General features: G+C 42.8%; 1 protein-coding gene across 2 annotated transcripts in view; it reads right to left on the reverse strand.

Moving 5' to 3' along the window:
- FSHR (follicle stimulating hormone receptor) overlaps positions 1–20,384 on the reverse strand; it is an 82,272-nt gene extending 61,888 nt beyond the window's left edge. Inside the window, exon 1 of one of the 2 annotated variants that reach the window (XM_010213464.2) lies at positions 20,161–20,384. In XM_010213464.2, coding sequence (XP_010211766.1) covers positions 20,161–20,312 — 152 coding nt within the window. In that variant the 5' untranslated portion in view covers positions 20,313–20,384. The remainder of the gene's footprint in view (positions 1–20,160) is intronic. The other variant, XM_088532160.1, reaches the window with a different exon arrangement.
- Between the last annotated feature and the right edge of the window lie 340 nt (positions 20,385–20,724).

Genomic DNA, 20,724 nt, shown 5'->3' on the forward strand with positions numbered 1-20,724 from the left:
TTTCACCCTGAAAAACATAAGAGGCCTCTAAGAGAGATCTACAAAACATCTGAGAGGGAAGGCAATGGTCAGTTACTCAACATGTCTTCCATTACAAATGCTATGATGCATCATGTGAAACTAGAGGCAGCTATATTCCAAGCATGTAGGAGGAAGTAGTCCTTCACACAACACACATGGTAGAATTCCTTCATACAGCTTGCATGGATGCAAAAAGCAGACATGGGTTAAAGGGCAGACTGGACAACAATCCTGGAGACAGAATTCAGGGTAACTAAGCATACAAATAACAAGAGTCTCAAGCCCAGGGTTGAAAGAAGATGGAGCCTGGAGGAGCACTGTAGTAATATATCTTAAAGGCTTCTTACTCTACCCTTAGCATCTCTTAAGAATCCCTACTGTATGCAGGGGAGGTCCTACTGTCCTAGCAGTTAAAGGTCAGTTTATCTTTCTACGATGGAAAACCTGCTTCAATATCTGCCTCTGCTGGGCAAGCAGCCCTACCGGTCAGCTTAAGTGCAGGTGGGAATAAGTAAAGAGGATTTATCATGCCATGTAAGCATGATAATTTGAGCTGCTGAGCAGCTGCAGAAGATCCTTGCTAAGCTATACAACACCTTTGTGAAGTTTTTGGACTGGATCACACTGCAAACAAGCCGAGGGGCTTAGCTTTCTCACAGTACCTGAACAACGACATTGGTTCCTTAAAGGATGGTTGCAGCAAGTATCCAATCAATACTGCATCTGTGCCTATCTAGACAAGACACAAACAAAGGTAGCTTCTTGCTGCACTGCATAAGACATTTCTGAGCTCCAAAGCTATATTCAGCAATACCGACTCCATCTTTCTATTTCCATATCAATTTCGAAGTAAAGCCTAACATTTTTAAAAGCAGACTAAGGTTTCAGAGTCTACTACCTAGCCTGCTTTCTTTATGAAGACATGTAAGCCTATGTTCTAATTAATTCCAGTTGATGATTTCCAAGAAAGCAAAGGCTGTAGTCTTTGAAGCTGACCAGGCAGGCTTCAGGATAAACTAGGAAGAGAGTAACAGTCTTTTTATTGGAGGAAGAATATGCTATCACAGTAAATACTTTGATACCAATATGCAGTCCCTGCTCAAGCAGCAGCATCCCAGTATCTTTCAACTAGTTAAAGAATTTAGAGCCTGCAAATGGAAATTGAATAGCCTAAGATTAAGAGAAAGCTGGTTACTGACAATAAATGAATACACTAGGTAAATAAATGAATGCACTGACAATTAATGAATACACCATTAAGTCAATAGATGCTGATACTTTGTCAGAGACTGAATTCCAGCTTGGTGCTAAAAAGTGTCTAACTCTCTAAGGCTTTGCTTTTGCTTTGTTTTTTAGCAGCAAGCATTTTATTTGATTTTTTAAAATTCTGAATAAAGGTATATTTTTAAAAAAGGCAACAACAACAACAAAAAGAAAACCACACACAAAAACACAAAAAACTATCCCTCAGTACTCAAATCTGTGCTTCCAGAGAAGAGGCAGGCATAGGGGTTCCTCTGCCTGCCATGTTCCTAATTCAGGAACATGCTAAGTCCCATTCACTTCAGGATATCAGTTAATGTGGGTATTTAAGCAAATGCTTCAATTTCTTTCTTGAATAATAGTGGTTCTTTAATTCAGGACCATAAACAGCAGCTGTATTCCGCTTTCTTTGAAGTTGGAATTAGCGGAAGGAGTCCTTGTGTAATTGCCTACATTACATGCCTAGAATTAGCGCGCAGCTGACTGCATCAACAGCAAGAGATAGGCTGAAGGGAGTAAAATCCACGCAGTGCGGGGGAAGTGTGAAGTTCGTGAGCCCACATGGTGGCCAGGGGGCCTCCAGCTGAGCAAAAACTGCATGAGTATGAGCCTGATAAATTTTCCTGAGTTCACTTCACATATCAGAAAGAGGAATCTAGACCCCTCTGCTCTCACTGGAGGTGTGAAATTAAATGCCTTTTCTCTCAGAGAGAAACTGAGGACAGAAAAATGAAACACAGAACAGAACTGTGCTTGAAAATAGAGGGAAAATAAATCAGCAAATGGATTAGCCTGAGATCGGAACACTCAGAGCAGCCTAATCTGGAACAGCAGAGCTCTCAGGGTTTGTGTTTTCTAAATTAGTTTTAATAAAGAGAATCAATAGTTCAAATTATGAAGAAAGACAAAAGCACAGATCAAATTTATCAAGGTTGTAGCTTATCGTTATAAGCTATGGGGTGTCATCTCTTGTCTGAAGGAGACAAGGTGGTAGAAGAAACCCCTTGCAGCTTTTCAGTATCTTTCTCAGAACACCTGTTGGATACAACAGCAGGTTGGATACATAGCCTATAAATGCTCCTGGTTATCCAAACACAAACATAACCTCTATTTCCTATCACCATCAGGAAAAAAACAAAATCAAAACAAAACAACACAACAACAACAAAACCCACAAAAAAAACCCAACCCCCCCTCCCCCACCAAAACAAAAAGAAAACAAACAGAAAAAACACAGGGATTTTTGAATCTTGACCTGAACATAAATGCAAAACTTTCCAGTAAGCTGGGCACAAGCAGACAAAGGAGCACAATATACATTTTGTTGCATATAAAATTAAATGCTCAGGTAATGAGATTCTTGTTCAATTTTTTGGAAAAGTAGCTCTCCATATATCAGGAAGGTTGGGAAGAGGTATTGGAGGAAAAAGAGTTCAGGAGTTTGCTCTCCATCTAATAGCTGGATGGGCTATGGCTTCTGGACAGTGTCCCTCACTGGAGGGGAGCATGGGTTTCGGATCTCAGGGACCTGGGCACCGCTGCTGGCTGCCAGAAGGCAAAAGGGATTTGTGCCTCATTTACCTCTTTGTAAAACAGGTGTAATAACAAGAATCTTCAAAAAGAACTTTGCCACTGAGCGATGAAAAAGAGTATGAACAGGCTTACTGCTTCCTTCTGCATAAAAATTTGAAATTATGAACTACTCCCAAATATAGTTCCCAAGTATAGCTTAAAGCTATTGTAGCTTTTCATGGCTGTTTTAACAGCTGTGTTATATACAGTTCTGCTAGAGCAGAGCTGGCAGGGCTTCAGCAGCAGGAGCCCGGCTCTGCAAATGCTTTCCCCCAGGCACTGAGGCGCATGGCTGCTCCCGGCAAGACCGCAGCTGCAGCTTCATAGCAAAGTGAAAAGTTACAGCACAGAGACACCCTAAAAGGGAGGCAAAAAAAAAGGAGTATCCCCAGCTGCCTCTGGGTAACAAAGGGAGGACTTTACTTCAAAAAGTGTTTAATAGTGGTCTCCCCACCCCAATAACGAAACTGAGGAAAACCATATGCCAGTGCTAAACAGGTTTTCAAGCCTCTCTTGGACTCCAGGTCACCAACCCATGTCTTTCCTGAGTCTGCTACATGCGGAGGGTTTATACGCCACATCACAGAAAAAAAAAAAAAAACCATGAGCTCCCCTTGCAATGGGATTTTATGCCAGACACCCTGAGCACTAGCTCAGGAGCATAAGCACTCCATTGGAAACGAAATCACTGAAATAAAAGAATAAAACAAAACAAAAACAAATTTAAAAACCCACTTTTTTTTTGCCTCAGATATCACTTTCTCATTAAAATTAAGCTAAGTGCAATCCACCAGCCCTGAATATATTTAATCAAATAGAGTATAATTGAAGAAGTTTCTGGCCCACTGCATGACATCCCAGAGGTGTGAGTGCAATGTAGGGTACTGATAACCTCTGTCAACTACTGTTCACCCTCTGGCTGAATAGCTGACATCATTTATATGGGCTTTGTGCTCGTATATAGCACATAAGAGTCATTTCCATTGTTGCAGCTGAATTATAGATAAACAGTGAAAGGCAATAATAACCTTATAATAATAGAAGATGTGACAAATGTATTACGGAAAGTCGTTCAGTTACTCTAGCAAAGAGCACAGTTCAAAGCCTGTCTAGAATAGGCTTCCACCTTCCTAATAAATATTTAGAAACTTCTTAAATCTTCAGGAACACAATATTGAACATCTGACATAAAAAATCAGTTCAGATTCCTAAGTGTTTTTTATTACATTCAATCAGATTTCATAATATTTTCTAACAAGCAGCATCTTTGCCAGGAGACACAGAACTCCCTCAGCTAGAGAAGTCATAGGTTGACTGCAAGTCCATGAAATAAACACAAGGCCAATTATGATTCAAGTGTTATAAGTTATTCTCTATTCAGTGAGGAAGAAATGATTTTCCCAGCAGTGTTACTTGCACTATAATGATTATTGGATGTAAGCCAAGTTAAGAAATGATGAAAAAACAAATTAGATGGGCTGCAGATCAGTGGCTTATCTTGACTGCTCACCTTGAAGGCACAGTTTGGAAAATATAATATACAGGAACAGGAGCCAGGATATTTGAAGCCTCTACTCTCCTTCCTTCCTCCTGATATTTCATATTAAAATTTCTAAACAGAAATAAACATTTCCAGCAGGGATAAACACAAGGCAGCACATCTTGCCATTCTAAGGACATTTGCTTAATTAAAAGTAATGATAGCTTTGGTTTTAATTATCTTCTGGCAAAGATAATTAAGGAGGTATAAATTATATAGGAACTTACCTTTGTCTGATATTCTCATTTTTATATGCAGCTATTTATGAGTCATATAAGAAAAAAAAATGCCAAGGCTCCTTAGTTTTTATTAGGGGACACTTCAGTACTGATGACCAAGTGCTAAGGTAATGCAATAAAACAAAAGGCCCCATATTATGCACAATCTAATGGAAATCAGTAAGAATTCTTCCACCAATTTCCAGCATGCATTGTATAAACTTTTTACTGCATGCATAAGCCTGAATAATGGGAACAGAGGTGAACCAATCTGTGACATAATGATAGTCTCCTTATGCTGAGATGGAACTGTCCTGATCAGAGCTTTTAACCAAAAGAGATGAGCTGGCCTCACATTCTTTGACTACATCCACAATCAGCAGATGTTCTGCACATTAAGTGCTGCACGTCTTATCTAGCTGATAGAATTCACTACAAGAGACTTAGTTAACTATGTTTGGTTTTGCTTTGGGCCAGTAAAAATGACAGTCAGCGTTACCACCAAAACCGAAACGTCATTACAAAAGGTTTCATACGGACCCTTCCAGAAGCAGGATTTGAAACACTGATGTGTTTCCAAGATTAGCCTTACTTGGCAAAAGGTCACTTAAGCTTCAGAGATGTGTTAGCCTTGCAAGGAATAAGAGACTGCACAATTTTTGTAGTTCATTGCTATGTTGAAAAAGTATGCCATAAATTTACAGTCCTTGAGCTGTAGGGTTAGACGTAGTGCTTGGTATTTCAGCACTTTTGTTTATTACCTTTCAGCCCTCAACCATTTTTCTTTAAGGTAACATCTATATCTGTTCTTGCAAACAGATCATTCAAATATTAGGCATGGTACTGGCTATTCTCTCTCCTTTCTCAGAACAAGGCATGCTTTACAGGAACGAAAAAAAAATGAGCATTTGCTCAGGGTTTGACAGTTGTAAAGGATGTTTATCTCCTAGGGCTTTGTTTACTGGACTGCAGTTTTTAAAAGATTATTTTATGCTGCAAAAGTAACGGTCTACATAACCGCTCTTTTTGTACTCTAAGGCAATATTCAAGGCACATATATTGAGTTGTAGAAGAGGAAATGATATGCAATGAAAGTACAGAAAGACCCAACTAACTTTGTGCATGCTTTTTGATTTTTCACACCTTCTTTACCCCAGGGTAATCCTCTGCATCACACAAACGCTTCCTCTGCTCTCCACTTAATTCAGTGAGTCTGTGATCATGCGCACTCACAGTAACTACTGGGCCAGAGAGGACTGGGAGGTAGATATTGAGTGCATCATTTTCCTGCCTGAAATTCATTCCTTAGATGGAGTCTGCAAGAAGAGACAGCACTGATGGGCAAAAGGTCTTTTTGGGAAGCAAAGCATTTGGAGACACATCCATGCTGCCTTTCCCTGCAAGGCCAGGACACTAGAGTCCGTCATTGCCAGGCAAAGGCCGCAACCTGCACATGAGTTTGGCCGTGACGAATCTTAGGTGCCACTGGGGATCTGCTGTCAGGGCTGCCTTGGGCTTCTCCTTGCAGTGCTGGGCAGTGTTGGTGTTTGGGTGATGACAGCGTCAGCACAGCACAGGGGCATCACCAGGCCCAGCAATGTTGCCGGGATGCCTGCATCACATAACATTCCAAGCCCTTGGGTGACACCAGAATCAGGGATGTTGCCATGACGTCGGCATCACATAACATTCCAAGCCCTCGGGTGACACCAGAGTCACGATGTTGCCATGATGTCGGCATTGCATCAGAACCCCTGCCGTGTGGCCCAGGGATGTTGCTATGACACCACTATTGCATCACAATCCCAGGCCCGCTATAAAGGTGGTGCTGGGGTGGCCTTCGGTCACTTTGCCCGTTGGCGAGCAACTGTGCAAGCGAGTGGGCAGAGACTTGACCTTTCGGTCAAGGAGTGAGGCTGCGGGGTAAGAGCCACTCCAGGACTCCCTCTCGAGCCTCCTTCCCCTCATGGCTCTCCCTTTGCTCAGTGACCTCCCAAGGGACCCCAACTGCTGCCTGGTGCCAGGGAGGGCACATGGAGTGAGTACAGGGTGCCTTTCTCTTCCCAGATTTCCTATCGTCGGCCTTGAGCTGGTTTCATTGTTGGATTTTATTTCAGTGCGGACGCCAGGCGTGAGGGTGAGCCCAGAGCAGAGGGGCTGGGGCCAGCAGTGGGTGCAGTGGGTGGGAAGGCAGCTGCTGGGCAGGACTGTGGTGCTGCTGCCCAGCCTGGCGCTGGGCTTGTGGGTCATTGCTGGGGCCACTGACATGAGCTGGGCCATGTTTTCATCTACAAACAGGACTTGGGTGAAGAGCTTGGCGCCGGCCGCACGCGAGGCCCTGTCACCTTGGTGACATGGACTCTCGTGTGTGAGCTGTGTGCCAGCTTGTGGCCCTGACCCTCATACTCTTTACTATCCTGAGCATTCCCTTGGCCTGCCGCGTCCTGATGTCTTTTTTGTTGGCTGTGATGTTCATCCCCCGAGGTGAGCGGCCCTGTCCCAAGTGTAGCTGTGGTAACGGCTCCTGTCCAGCACCCCGGTTGCCGGCGCCCACCCCTCTGCTGGCCGGGGTTGCGCAGGGGCTGCCCCACAGCGCTGACAGCCTCTTGCCTCCTCTCCCACAGTCTCCGTGTCCCCCTTTAAGCTCCCGGAGGAGCCTGCTGGGAGGGGGCTGGAAAGGTAAGTGGAGCCCGGCCCTTCCAGGGCTGCCCTGGGGTGCTGGCTTGGTCCCACGGGCAGGAGCAGGGTGAGCCAGGAGGCCGAGGGTTGGGCTGGGTTCCCTCGGACCCGCCAGCGCTAGGGCCTCCTGCTGGGGACACTGGGGAGCCCCCTCCTGACCTGCCTTCTCCCTTCCAGGTGCCCAGGCACGGACGGCGGGGTGAATGGGGAGCCTCATGGCCCTTCCCCACTTCGCCACCGTGTACAGTTGGGGGCCAACCAGGTGGTGTTCCTGGGGCCGGGCAAGGAACTCCTTGATTTCATCCCCAGGGAGGCCCATCTGGATTGGCCCCCAACTATGGCGCGCAAATCCACCCTGCAGCGCCTCTGGGCACCCCTCCTGGTGGTGGAGACCAGCCCATCTGGGTCTCCACCCCAACCCGAGCCTTCCCAGCAGCTCCAGGAGCGAGGAGCCCTCCACTGTCCCAGCGCTGCAGCGCTGGGAAACAGTGGAGTCTGGGGACACGGAGGCTCCCTCCCCTCCTGCAGCCGGCTCTGGCTGGCAAGTGGCACTTCGCTCCCTGCTCCGCCCTGGCTGCACCTGCGGGGGCTGGCGGGCGCTAGGCAGGGGGCTCTGCCACCGCATCGCCACCCTGAGGAGGAGGAGAGGGCGCAGGGACCGCCGGGCCGCCCATGTCACCAGTGAGGCGCTGTGAAGCACAGTCCCTGTGCAGAAGCTGTGCTGAGCAGTGCCCACCGGCCCGGCGCCCCTGTCCCCTTGGGGTGAACATCTTGTGCCTCGCAACAGGACACCTGAGGTCCGTGTCATCTGGGAGAGGCGCAGCCCATCAGTGCCTCTCCCTGGGTCTTCTGGTGCCCTGTCCCCTTGGGGTGGTGCACAAAACATCTGTGCACCACAACAGGGTACCCGAGGCCCTTGTCATCTGGGAGAGGCACAGCCCATCAGTGCCTCTTCCTGGGCCTCTTGGTGCCCTGTCCGCTTGGGCAGTGCAAAAAACATCTGTGCACTGCGATGGAGGACACGAGGCCTTCATCATCAGGGAGAGGCACAGGACACCAGTGCCTCTCCCTGGGCCTCTCCTCTGTCCACAAAAACTCTCACCTTCACCAGACAGCCAGGCAGGGAGCACCAGCGCAGAGCCGCGGAAGCCTGCCTGCTCCTGGCCCTGGCAACAGTGACCCCTCCCTGCACATGGGCTCCCATAACAACGATCCTCGGCCACCTCAGGAAGCATGGAGAGATGAGCAGCCAGAAGATGGCCTGAGACGTGGCCGAACAGCTGAGCTCAGAGCTGACCTCAGGACACAGAGACTTGGGGGAGGCCTGGAGCTCATGGGGGCCTCCCCGGCTCCTCCTGGCCTTGGTCCTGTTGAAGTTGATGGAGCCGCCAGGCCAGGAGGAGCAGCTGCAGGACACCGGAGAGCTCAGCGCGGGGCAGAGACACAGCTAACCAACCCCGCGCTGAGCCCGGTGTCCCTCTCACCGGAGGTTAGTGCAGTAAATATGCAATAAACACTTGTGTGCTGTGTAGCAGGAGTCGAGTGATTCTTCTTCCCCAATCTCACCCTCCCCTTGATCTCAACAGTCGCACAGGCAGGTGACACTGGGACGGAGCCGCAGGAAGACCCCCTCTACTGGGCCTGCTCACAGCAGCAGCGATGCCTCCCTGAGCACTCTGTCCTGCGCTGCCTGCGCAGATGCTCTGGCTGTGGAACCAGCTCCTGCCAGGTGAGGCACTGCCATTGGCAATAGCAGGCCCAGTAGCCTCACCAGCAGGCCCAGCAGCCTCACCTGCGGCCCTGCAGAAGCCCTGGGGCACCCAGCAGCTCCGCGGGCATGCCAGCTCCAGCTTGGGAAGAAGGAGCTCAGGGTAGTAACATGCATCCACAAAGGGAAACCATGCTTAACCACTCTTGAGAGCCCTCCATGATATCTGGGTAGATGAGGGGAGGGCAGATCATGTGGTCTACCTCATCTTCTGCAACACTTTGGACACTATCTATCTCCTTTAGTTGGCAGAAAGGCAGAACTAAGGGTTGTTCTAGGGGACACAAAGTCTTGCTGGAGGCAAGAGATTTTGTGGGCAGAGGAGAGGCCCAGGGAGAGGCACTGGTGTTCTGCTGGGCTTTATACTAGCAAAGAAAGACTGGCTGGAGATTTGAGGGTGAGATTGCTGAAGGCCAGTCTTGCCAGAGAAGACAGAGGCAAAAAAGGCACTAAGCATCTTGTCCCTATCTCCTCTTTCCCATCTAGCAGAAGGCCTGATATTTCCTAGTCCACTTCTAACCTGGTTCCTTCCAGAGCTGAGCTGAACTTGGAGGCAACCATCCACAGACAAGAATCAGAATAGGAAGAAGCAGCTCCAATCAGATCAATGATGGATTCAGGGGCTTCCAGTCTGTGGGTGAGGAGGCAAGTAAGAGCTATTCTCCCAGCAGGAGCCTTCCAAAAACTCCAAGACTGCAAGTCCAGGGCTGCAGTACAGAAAAAGCATTAGACTGAATGTGCCAAATTAATTGGGAAGCATGCTGTTAGGCAGGCCAACACAAGAAGCATGGCTGTTGGCATCTGCTACAGCAGCAACCAAAACATAATTATGCTGAAAAAGAACTTTCGAAATGACAGAACTCAATGCCATGAAAGCTCTCATAGTGATGGGAGCAATACTTTATGAGGAAGACGAAATTTAGGTGTCCATACAGTCTAGATAGATATACTTTCTTCAGAGTGCCTTATGAAAAAGAGGAAATACCATGTCGAAGACTAAGACTTCTGAGACTTGTGGACTTTTAGAATCTGAAATACACACAGACATATGGAGTTTGCACCAAACATTCAGCACTTCTATGCAACAGAAGCTGAAGCCTAAGCTGTTATTCATGAACGTACAATATCAAAATAAAGTACTTTACAGAAATGTATAAATTCCTTTGTATGACTGTAGAGACACTAGTAAAGCACTGCTAAAAAAAAATAGCAGCTTCCCATCCCTCCAAAGCAAAGGTTAACAAGCTTTCTGTGGAAGGCAGAAAGTCTTCAAGGACACGCTCGTGTCTCCTTGAAGAACCCCTTGCCTTATTCTCTGTTTTAGCTGATAACTACCACTTTCAGCTTGGAGGACATTTAACAGATGAATCCACACCTAGAACAAAGGATGTGTCTTGTCAGCCTAAAACAAAGAAAAAGATCAAAATCTTTCAAAGCCTTGAACAAAGAGCCAGCTGCCTGCTTTCTAGTGCACTAGAGCATCTCTTCCAGACCACATTCGCATCTCTGACGGACAAGCAAAATGGCAAGTATAAGTTTCTGCTGCTGTTCCCTAACCCTGAAGCTACATGTCTGTCCCTGCTAGACCAGGGCAGTTCCAGTTCTTCGGCTGGCTCTTTGTGGAGACGCAGATCCTCATGTTGAGCTTGGGCAGCATTTCAGTAAAGCACTGTGCGAATGTACTCTGTGATGAATGAACTTGATCCAAATTTTGTAGTTTAAGCCCACACACTACACAAATACCACCAATATTATGTGGCAATAAAACCATACAAATGATGAAAGCCAAAAAAGTAGTATTTGCTACATGTATACACTGCTACACTGGGTTTAAAAAAAAAAAAAAGAAAAAGAAAAAAGGAGAACTATAGATATATCATTCACATAGTTTTGAAGGGATGGATATAGCTATGAAGACATACACAGATAATAGCTAAATTAGTAAAGGGTTTAAATATTCACCTCAGCTGAGTGTAACACTCCTGTAAAATACTGTTCTAATAAAGTAGCAGAAACTAATATAAGAGCAGAAATGAAAACAGTGGAAAAGGTGACGATGAAGAGGTACCGCATTAATAAAGATATATTTGAAGGAGGGAAAAAAAAACAACAAAAAAAAGAAATGGTATATGCATCACTTCAGCATCACAAAATAGTAGAGCTATGATTTTGTACTGTATTATTTAGGAGATTCAAAAGAGCAGGCTTGAATTGAGTGCTGCTGAGCACAAAGCCTCTCTGTGATGAGAAATGGTTATTGAAAAGGAATATAAATGTGCAAGAGATTCCCCCCACACCCCAACCTCTCTTTGTTCTTTTGAACATGGAAATACACTCCCATAGGAGTATGATCTGGTGAATCAGGTCCCCACCTATGACACTGATTTGTGACCCTGTACTCTTGAAAAATTGCTTGTCCATTGCATCCCATAAATTAAACTTTTGTGAAATGGATAAATATCTTTACCTACATACCAGGAATGTTACAAGATTTGCTAATACTTTAGAAAAGTATTGATATTCCTAAGAAAACTGAAAGTTTTCCAAATGGTTTATTAAAAAAAAAGTCTTCCTACTAATTTAAACAAATATATATTTTATTTGTGCTTTCAGCAACCATTTTATTCTTCCCTGAAGTGGTTTCCTGTCTACTGCAACAGCATAAAGCCCTGAATCTGCACATATGGACAGATGGATAGTTCGACACCTATGATCCTTCTCACTGGAACTCAGTGGACTTCCTTGGGTGGGCAATAAGGATATGCATGTTTGTGGAACCAAACTGCAGATTTTATTGGTTTTACCTCACAGGGGCCACTAACACTGACTTTGGAGGACTGAAAAATGAGGTTTGGGCTTCATCTGCCATGGCAACAATATACTGCAGATAGGAAATTATAGCCCCAGCGCTGTGGATACAGCGAGTTTTTGCCCAAATCAGTAATTCCACCTAGACAGAGTTGTTGCTCTGACAGGGCATTTCTTGTTTTGCTATCATTTTCTGACATAGTCTGTGCTTCTTTTATGACACACCAATAGCCAAAAGAAAGAAACAAAACAGAATTTCCACTGCAGTTCTGTGCATCAAAGATGACTTCAGGGACAAAGCAGATTTTTTAGTGTCAACTCTTTGCTCTAAAATAATGTTCCCCCTTTTTTTTTTTTTTTTTTTTTTTAAATAGCCCCTTTTTTATACCCTGTTTGTTCAGAAATTTTCATATGTCTATGAATAATCCTGCTGGAAGACTCTTAAAATCAATCATTTCCCCGTAGCTATCAAGAAGGAAATAATGGACTGGCCTCATCAGTGCTCCATTTCCAGAGGACAGGTGGGCCTGGAGATGGCAGAGAAATTGCCCAGACAGTGTTTCACTGCTGGAGCTGCTTTTGTTCTTACCAGGGTGAGGATTTGCAGGTGGCAAGTGCTCCCTGTCAAATATTGGGATCTTTAACAAATATCTTTTCCTGAACATGCCTACTGAAGACCTGAAGGCAGTATTCTAATACATTTATATCATAGAGTGATACAAGTGAAAAAAATAAATCAAAGCTTAGCCTGAAGCCTGATGCTGGAAACTCTTGAGAAAACAACATGCTTTCTCTTCCTGTCTTCACAAAGTCATTCTGGTTCCTTATTAAACACTATTACTTTAAATACCTAGATTTGCTGACCAGCATTTCAAAGCATATTCCCTCCATATTCCACCCTACACAAACTCTCTAGAGGAAGAATATAAAGAGTTCTGATTCCAGAGAAACTTCATGACTCTTCAGTCTTCCACACCTTATGCAAGTAACCTGAATTTAAACACAAATACAACATGAGGATTTCCTACTTACAATGGCAAGCAGCGATTAGCAACCTCCAACGTTAATCTGAGTGCAGAGATCAGCACAAAGATTTTGATCCAGGCAATTTTGGCCAAACACTGAGATTGATCTCAGGCACTTAGACATGTATTTAGTAAAAGCAGAGAGAAAAGGGAATTTTGTCTCAAATTTTAAACACATAGGACCATGCATCAAGACTATCTCAAGAAAGTTAAAAGCTAAAGTATCTGGTCTGAAAGTTGCTACTGAGACTGTCACTCTTCAGAGCAGAATCTTCAGGTATCAGGGCAGACCAATGTTTGCTTCTAATTTTATATTCCTGTTCAGATCTGGGATTCAAAGCTAGTGCCACTTAAAAGTGTTATGAACTTTGGATGCTATAAGAGCATTCCGGTACCAGAGTGAAACCTAATATTCAAGAAAGCATAGAAAATATTTTTTTTCTCCCACTGCATGTTTATTCATACAATGTCTTTGGAAAAGCCCTGAAGATGCACAGATTAGTTAATACTAGATGACTATATTCAGACAAGAAATTGAATCTGAAATCACATCCTCAGCTACATTAACTGAAATTTTATGTCAGCAAGAATATTACCAGGGCAGCAGTCACGCAATAGCATTTACAGGCGTAATATCATTAAACGCCGACTGGCAACTGCTGGCATTGGAGGACAGGTGAGAGTCAATGCAAGGCAAAAACTTCAGCTTGCAGCTCAGCCAGCTGAGCAGGTTCATGTTTGAGATCTAGCCTGCCCTGTCTATAACAAGTTTTGAGATTGTTACAAAGATACCATGCTAGATAGCTAGCATGGGCAATGATACAGCTTCAGAAAGCTCCAAATCTATGAAAATGTCCTTTTATAAACAAATAGTTCATACTTGGTTAGTTTGAAGCCTGTTTTCACTTCACTCAGACATCTCTCTCTCTCTGCCTATAACAACAGCCCGTAAATACTCCTCTAGCTAACAAGAAGCAAATACAGGGAATGGCCTGATAATGTACTGGGAGGTAAGTGTGCCTGTCTTGCAGGGTGAGCCCATGGAAACACATCAGGATGTCTGGAGGAAAACATTGTGTGAAGGAAACAAAATGCAAATTTTTCTGAGACCCCAGAAGTCAAGGAAACTGCACCTGACTAAAGAGAGCAGCTGGGCTCCTTTTTGCAGCTCATGTAAGACAGTGAAAAGAAATCATTTTCTATACTCACATGTGAAATTCAGGCTCGACTCTGACCTATAATTTCAAAGGTGCTCCATTTTAAAGACCTAAATTTCACTGCTAATAAGAGCAGTCTAATCAAACTACAGGCGAAGTGTGTGAAATAATTTACAGGTTTTGCCTGGAAAGGTCAAGGTCTTAAACAATGAAAAGTGCTTTTGACTGCTTGCCCTGCACAGTGTAAAACTAATTGACCATGACGACAAATAATGCCTGCCTTCTGTGCCCAAAGTATTTTGTTTACCGCCATGCACAAATTAATTAACAATCAAATGCTATCAAAAGTAACAGCACATGGCTGGCAGAGGTCCCAAATACCAAGCAAAGAAAATGATCTTGGTTCTTTCCACTGAAGATGAGGAATCCAAGACAATTTAAATTAGCTTCTGTGAACCTATCCCAATTACCTTTTAGCTCTTATACAAGGATGCTTAGGCAAGTTAAGTAAAATTAACTAGAAAGCTATAAAACTAGAAGAGATTCCTTGATATTAAACTTGGGTTTCTTTTGGTCCTCAGGTGGGTGCGTAACAGAGGTTTACTTGTTTTTCTTCCCTATGCTAGATAATTCAGTTTGGCTTTGCAGAGCCCCCTTCACACAGACAAACTGCAGGCATTTAGGGCAGTTATTCTGTTCACAGCAGTATATTCACTTTAGAACCCTTTTCCCTACAACTGTTCTCACTGCTCCTCTCATATTCCTCATCCATTCTCTTTTACCTCTCTTACTGAGTTTTCCACATACCTAATATATTCAGTGACAAATCAACTTGGTTAGAACTCTCCAACACCTGCAGAAGAAACTCTTGAGCAGCACAACAGACCTCCTTCTGCAGGCTTAGTAGATGACACATTTCTTTCCAAACGCACTCTTCTTGAGGAATTCAATCTGGCACTTTAAAAATGCCTCCCATTGGAGATCACTTCTCCATCATATGCTAGAAAAACTGCTGGAAGGGTAAATATTTCTTTTTTAAAAAATATTTGTTTTTTTTTTTAAAAAAAACAACAACAACAAAAAACAAAAACAGCCTGGCCTGGATTTTGAGGGAGATGTAAGCTCTATTTTCCTATACTTCAATGCTGATATGGCTTTGCTAAGGGCTAGATATAAGAGATTAACTGATTAAGTGTCATTCCTAAAATGTCATTTATAAATCTTAGTGAGGGGTTGAAAGTGTTGTATAGGTAAATGGAGAATGGGGGAACTGTTCTGGTTTCACATCTCTTAAGAGTACAGCAGCTTGTCCTGTTAGATCAGAGCATGAGAGACACAAATACACATCTTCCTGTATCCACCTCTGTATAAACATCTGGAGTTTCCTATATAAGGAGTAAGATGGCAAGTCAACCAAGCTGAACAACTGCAACCTGAGAAGCTTAACACCTTTCAGACTTGAGAACAACATTCTTCAAAATTTTACCCTGGATTTCTATGTTCCACTCTACCAGCTAATAATGTTCACAACCACATTTGGATATCAATAAGATTCTTGGCCTGCCTTGGAGATAAGAGAGATGAACTTATTACAATCCAGTGTTAGAAAAGAAAAGGCAACAAACCTCAGAGTTATAGTGTTTTAATACCATACAGTGAAAATCGATGAGTTGTATGAAGTCATAGTAAGGGAAGTAAATTAAGCTAGGAAATGATCTATACCACTGAAGAGTTTTGCGTGGCATACCTTTCAGGGCAAAGAAAAATTAACTGCTGCGTAACAGTAGTGAATTCATGACACCTCCAGTCTGTTTTGTGATTCATATTCTTATCAGAGAAATAGGAGATTTAGTTTTGTACTGCTTTCTAATGTCTCCTAAGCTTAACTTCTCCATTTTAACCACATTTTAGATTAAGATCTACTTATTTCTGATCTTACAGGCTTTCTCTCTTGATGTGGCTCTGCACTAAATCTTGGCATTTACCATCTTACATCTCATGAATAATTTTATTGTTTAATGCTCCTAGCTTATAAAAAAGGGAAAAATAGAAGAGTTTCTCTGCATGTGGGACCAGATGGCCATTGAAAAAGTTGTAACTTGTAGAAGTATGGGTACCGTAAGAGAGGTTTGCTGTAGCTGGTCCCAGAGAAAGGCATCAAGCTGGGGTAAGACATGAATTTACTGTTTAGCTACATAACTAACCAGAATACAGGCATCCAAACTTGAAAGCTTCAGGGATCTTCATTTTATTATTTTATCCTCTCTATGCTCTTTGTCAATAATCGTGTTGCTGTTACCACTCACATCACTTACAGTTTATTTTTTAGGAAAGCACGACTAACTCATTTAATGCATAACACAGAATTTGCTATTTCCACGCAGCTACCATTTCAGTGTTCAGACATCTACTTAGCCTTGCCTTGATAGTCTAAAATAAATATCCTTGAGCAATTGAACAAAAACACCTATGCAGTGGGCAAGAAAAAAAATAGTGTTTATAGTTTGTAGACACTTGGGATAAAACATTCTAAATAATATACTTTTAAACTGCTATATAAGTGACTAACCAGTTAGTGAAGCTGGAGAATGGTTTCTAAAATATAAAGCTCTGTGGGATCAAGTTTTATTTATTCTACTTGTAGTTTTCTCTCTCTGTTAGAATTTTGAGCAGGTGCCCAAAATGTAGACCATCTCCCCCGCAGTATTTTAAATCACCCTGGTTGTTCCTTTCTGACATGCTAATAAGTTAAGCAAATTTTCATAAAAAGGCTGATAAAGGATTTTTTTAAAAAAATTCACTAAGTCACAAATCTAAGTTTGTAAAGCTTTACTATGAGGAGTCTCCATGCTCTAGAGAAGCTTCTTACAGCATCTCTACTCTGCCTGGAATCAGCCACGTACCAACTGCTCAACAGATCCATTTAATCTCCAGAGACTAAATGAATTCTTAGTAAATAACCAGAAGGATGGATTACAAAGCCTTATATCGAATTTTAAGAATAGCTTTTAAGTCTTCAAGGACTACACAGTTACTACTTGCTTGCTGGCTCACTTATTTCCCTACTTGCTGACTTTGTGAGGTGATGAATAGTTAAAATTGACTCAATGAGTCCAAGCTCCCCATTTGAATTTTTTCCCTTTGGCCTGAATCTTCTGCCATGGGAAACCTCCAGAATACTGATCAAAGCCATCTTTATTCCTCAGGGACTTTTCAGTAACTACAAGAAACACCAAAAATACTTCTATCCAACTCTTCTTCCAGACCATTTTTATAAAACAAAACACCTGATCGCCACAGTCTTCTTCTGAAAACCTCCAGAGTGTGCCAATCACAGTCTTCTCAAGTCCACAGGTACCAACAGACACAGAAGTACAGCATTCCTTCCTAGATGCTGGCCTGCACACTGAGGCATAGATGTGATAGGAAGAATAGGAATGAAACCCTGTTGTTTCTGATCCCTCTCTGTTACAACAGGGAAAGTACAGCCAGGAATCACTCAAAATGAGACTGCCAGGCCCTTCCGCTCTGACACAAGCGCTAATGCTAATCCAACTAGATGAAGAAATCCCAGCTCTTGTACCATGCAACAAAGCTCACACTAACTGCCCAGTGTAAGCTCTCACTGGCAGCATGCCGTTTACAAAGAAGATCCTGGCAGTATGTGTCATTGGCCCTTGAGGCCACATACATTAATCTTAAAAGTTCCTGGCAAAAAACAGAGATAACAGTTGATTGGTCTGCACAGACGATGTTTTTGCCTTTGTCCTGACTTTTCTCCATAAGTCACCCAACTGGGTGCCAGGTACGATTGCACTCACCTAAGAAACAGCCGTGATGAGACGGGAAGACACAGAAAGAGAGAATCGCTCACTCCAAGCCCACCCCCAGGAATTCTTGAAGTCTATCAGGTTCCTGCTCTCTCCCCAAAGCTTTCAGCTATGTATTATTCAACATCTAAAGATATCAAGGACACACAGAGAAGCTGAAGAGCCTACTGAGAGGAACCATCTCCTCAAAGGTAAATAGACTACAGCATCCAGCACCCTCTCAAAATTATTTCCTAAATGAAAGAAACATCATATAGGAGCTGTGCTTATATAGTAGGAATAAGCCCATGCTTGTGTCCTATGCAAGATCATTAGATACTGTGGCCATCTAGGCCCAAGCAGTTACACTGGTTTTACAGGCCTTGTAATTCTTTGGGTTTTTTTTTTTTTTTTGAAGACACACAGAGTTTATTCTCTGTTGCCAGCTGAGCATTTGCACTAGCAGTTGGAGCAGTGAAGTTTATTGTTCATCAGCTGAATCAACCCATGGACCTTCAGCCTGCAGCTGTGCCTACAGGAAGGCACCTTTTCCTAGCACCTCTTTTGCCCTTGAATGAAAATCTAAGGCTTATCCAACACTTAACTTGTCAGCTAATACATCACGCTTTATTCTCCTTAACAGCTGCTATGTTGGAGGTAACATCACTGAGTTTTTAGGGACAAATTCTTTAACAATAATGAAATCAACCCCAGGACTATCTATCTTGTAAAGAATCAAAAATTGGTGTAAATTAAAATCTCTTCAGTTGATTCTTTTCTAAGAGTAATACTTACATTACACTTAAAGAAAAAAAGAATCACTTCCTGTTTACAGGCACACTGAAGTCCTAGCCTGCAGTTTCAGGGAATACACAGTTATGCTGAGAAACCTGCTAATAAGAAACCTCAAAACACCCTTGAAAAGTTAACAAGTATCTACTGCAGACAAATTCTACTTATTAACAGGTGCTTTTTGGTGATATAAAACTTCTTCTCAGAAATAACTGTAAAATGATTTTGCTTAATCCTTTGAAAGCAAACCTTAACTGTGAAATCTAAGGAAACAATCAAAGCAAAACTAAACGAAATGAGCAGTATATGCCTGGAGCATTAGTAACTCAGATTTAGATGACCTAAATCATAAATAGATTATTTTTCCCTCCAGTTGTAAGATGGGTTTATACTTTCACTGACCCTCTACTGTTAATTCAGACATTATTCTGAAGTTTCCACCAGTCTACTTATTCTATTTATTTAGTGAGTACAATTCTCAAAGGGAACTTCTCCATTAGAAAAAACTGTAGCATATTATAGCTCTGTGGTCTGTAATATCAGGCTAGTGACACATTCTTCAAACCAGTGACATAGCATTACTCCTTGTATCCTCTCTCTGAACTTGTTTCTCCAATTGTAATAAAAAGGTTTATGCAAGTCTGCTGCTTTCATTTCGCTTTAGGTCTTAATGCTGTTAAATACCTATCAGTGTACAAAATATAGCTTGCCTTAAAAATACATAGTTAAACAATCACTTGGACTGTTATGTAGTTAACATTGCGTGAATTCTATTACTAACCTGCATTACTAGCATGGAAAACAGCTGCCATGCAACATTCTTCAGATTACTATACTGAAGACAAAGAGAAGCTTTTAGATAGATAAAATTCTTCCTCAAGTAACTGTATCTTTATATTGTTCATTCTCACCAAATGCAGTCATCCAGCTCCCTTGATACAGGAGAATCACACTCTGAATCCTTATCTCTCTCTCTTTTTTTTTTTCTTTCTCTCTCTCTCTCTTTTTTTTTTTCCAAGTCTTCATCATTTCAAATGAAAACAAACAAACAAAAAAAAATCCTCCCTGACAAATAAATACAAGCCTTTGGCAAGTTCCTGCGGTACGAACAGAAACACTCATCAAGTTGTTCAGGGCAGACAAGTTGTGCTACATGTTTCAATAACGCTAAAGCAAGCTGTAAAGAAAACTCAGACTTTATGCTTCAAATTACTGTCACAGTACGAAGGAGACTTGTTTTAAGTTTAGTCTATACTTTGCATTATAAAATAACATATCTTTTCTTAACAGAGATCTTAAAATGAACATAACAGCAATGGAAGGACACTTCAAGCTGTAATTTAATGAATGTCAGAGGAAGTGTTGTGCTTTTCAAACAGCTGGTACAAGTCTCCTGAGTAAATCCCTACAAAATTTATTCTTGGCTTGCCAAACAAGCCAAACAAAAAGTTTATTTTAAAAGACAACAACAAAGCTGCTGCTTGCAACCATTCCTTCTGCCTACTTACAGTTCAGTGGAGTTCTTGGGAATGTCCCGAGGAATCTGGATCACCTTGCTCTCCTGACAAATGAATATCCTGCCTAAGCATTGACATGTGTGATGCCGACAAGCGGAACAGCCAGCCAGGAAAACCAGCAAAAAAGCAAAAATGAAAGACATGTCTGGCTCTACATCTGTTCCCTCCTCCTCCTTCTAGGAGAAAGGATTGCAGAGCCTTCCCTGTGCGACTAAGAGTGACTCCCTTAATTAAAGATCCGCCTTAAAAGCTGAGATGAATCATGTGATTCCTCAGGGATGACTTCTATGCAACTTTCAGTTCAGGGCCTGACGATCCTTTCGGGTCTTAGAGTAGGCATGAAGAAAAGTAGAGTTGATTTTCTAAGTCAAACTTATTTTATGTTTTAAGTGAACTTATGGCCTAACTGAACTACATAGAGGGCTGTTGACAGCTCTACATATCTACACTGAAAAAGTTTCTTTCTTTTCAACTATGCTATTTTGCATGTGTTGCTTAGTAAGGCCAACAAACAAATAAGCATTTTCGCTTTCTACAGCCTAGGCTCTCTTCTTC

Source organism: Tinamus guttatus, unplaced genomic scaffold (assembly GCF_059628265.1).
Source record: "Tinamus guttatus ecotype Peru unplaced genomic scaffold, ASM5962826v1 Tinamus_guttatus_pri_ptg000456l, whole genome shotgun sequence".
Taxonomy (NCBI): Eukaryota; Metazoa; Chordata; class Aves; order Tinamiformes; family Tinamidae; genus Tinamus; species Tinamus guttatus.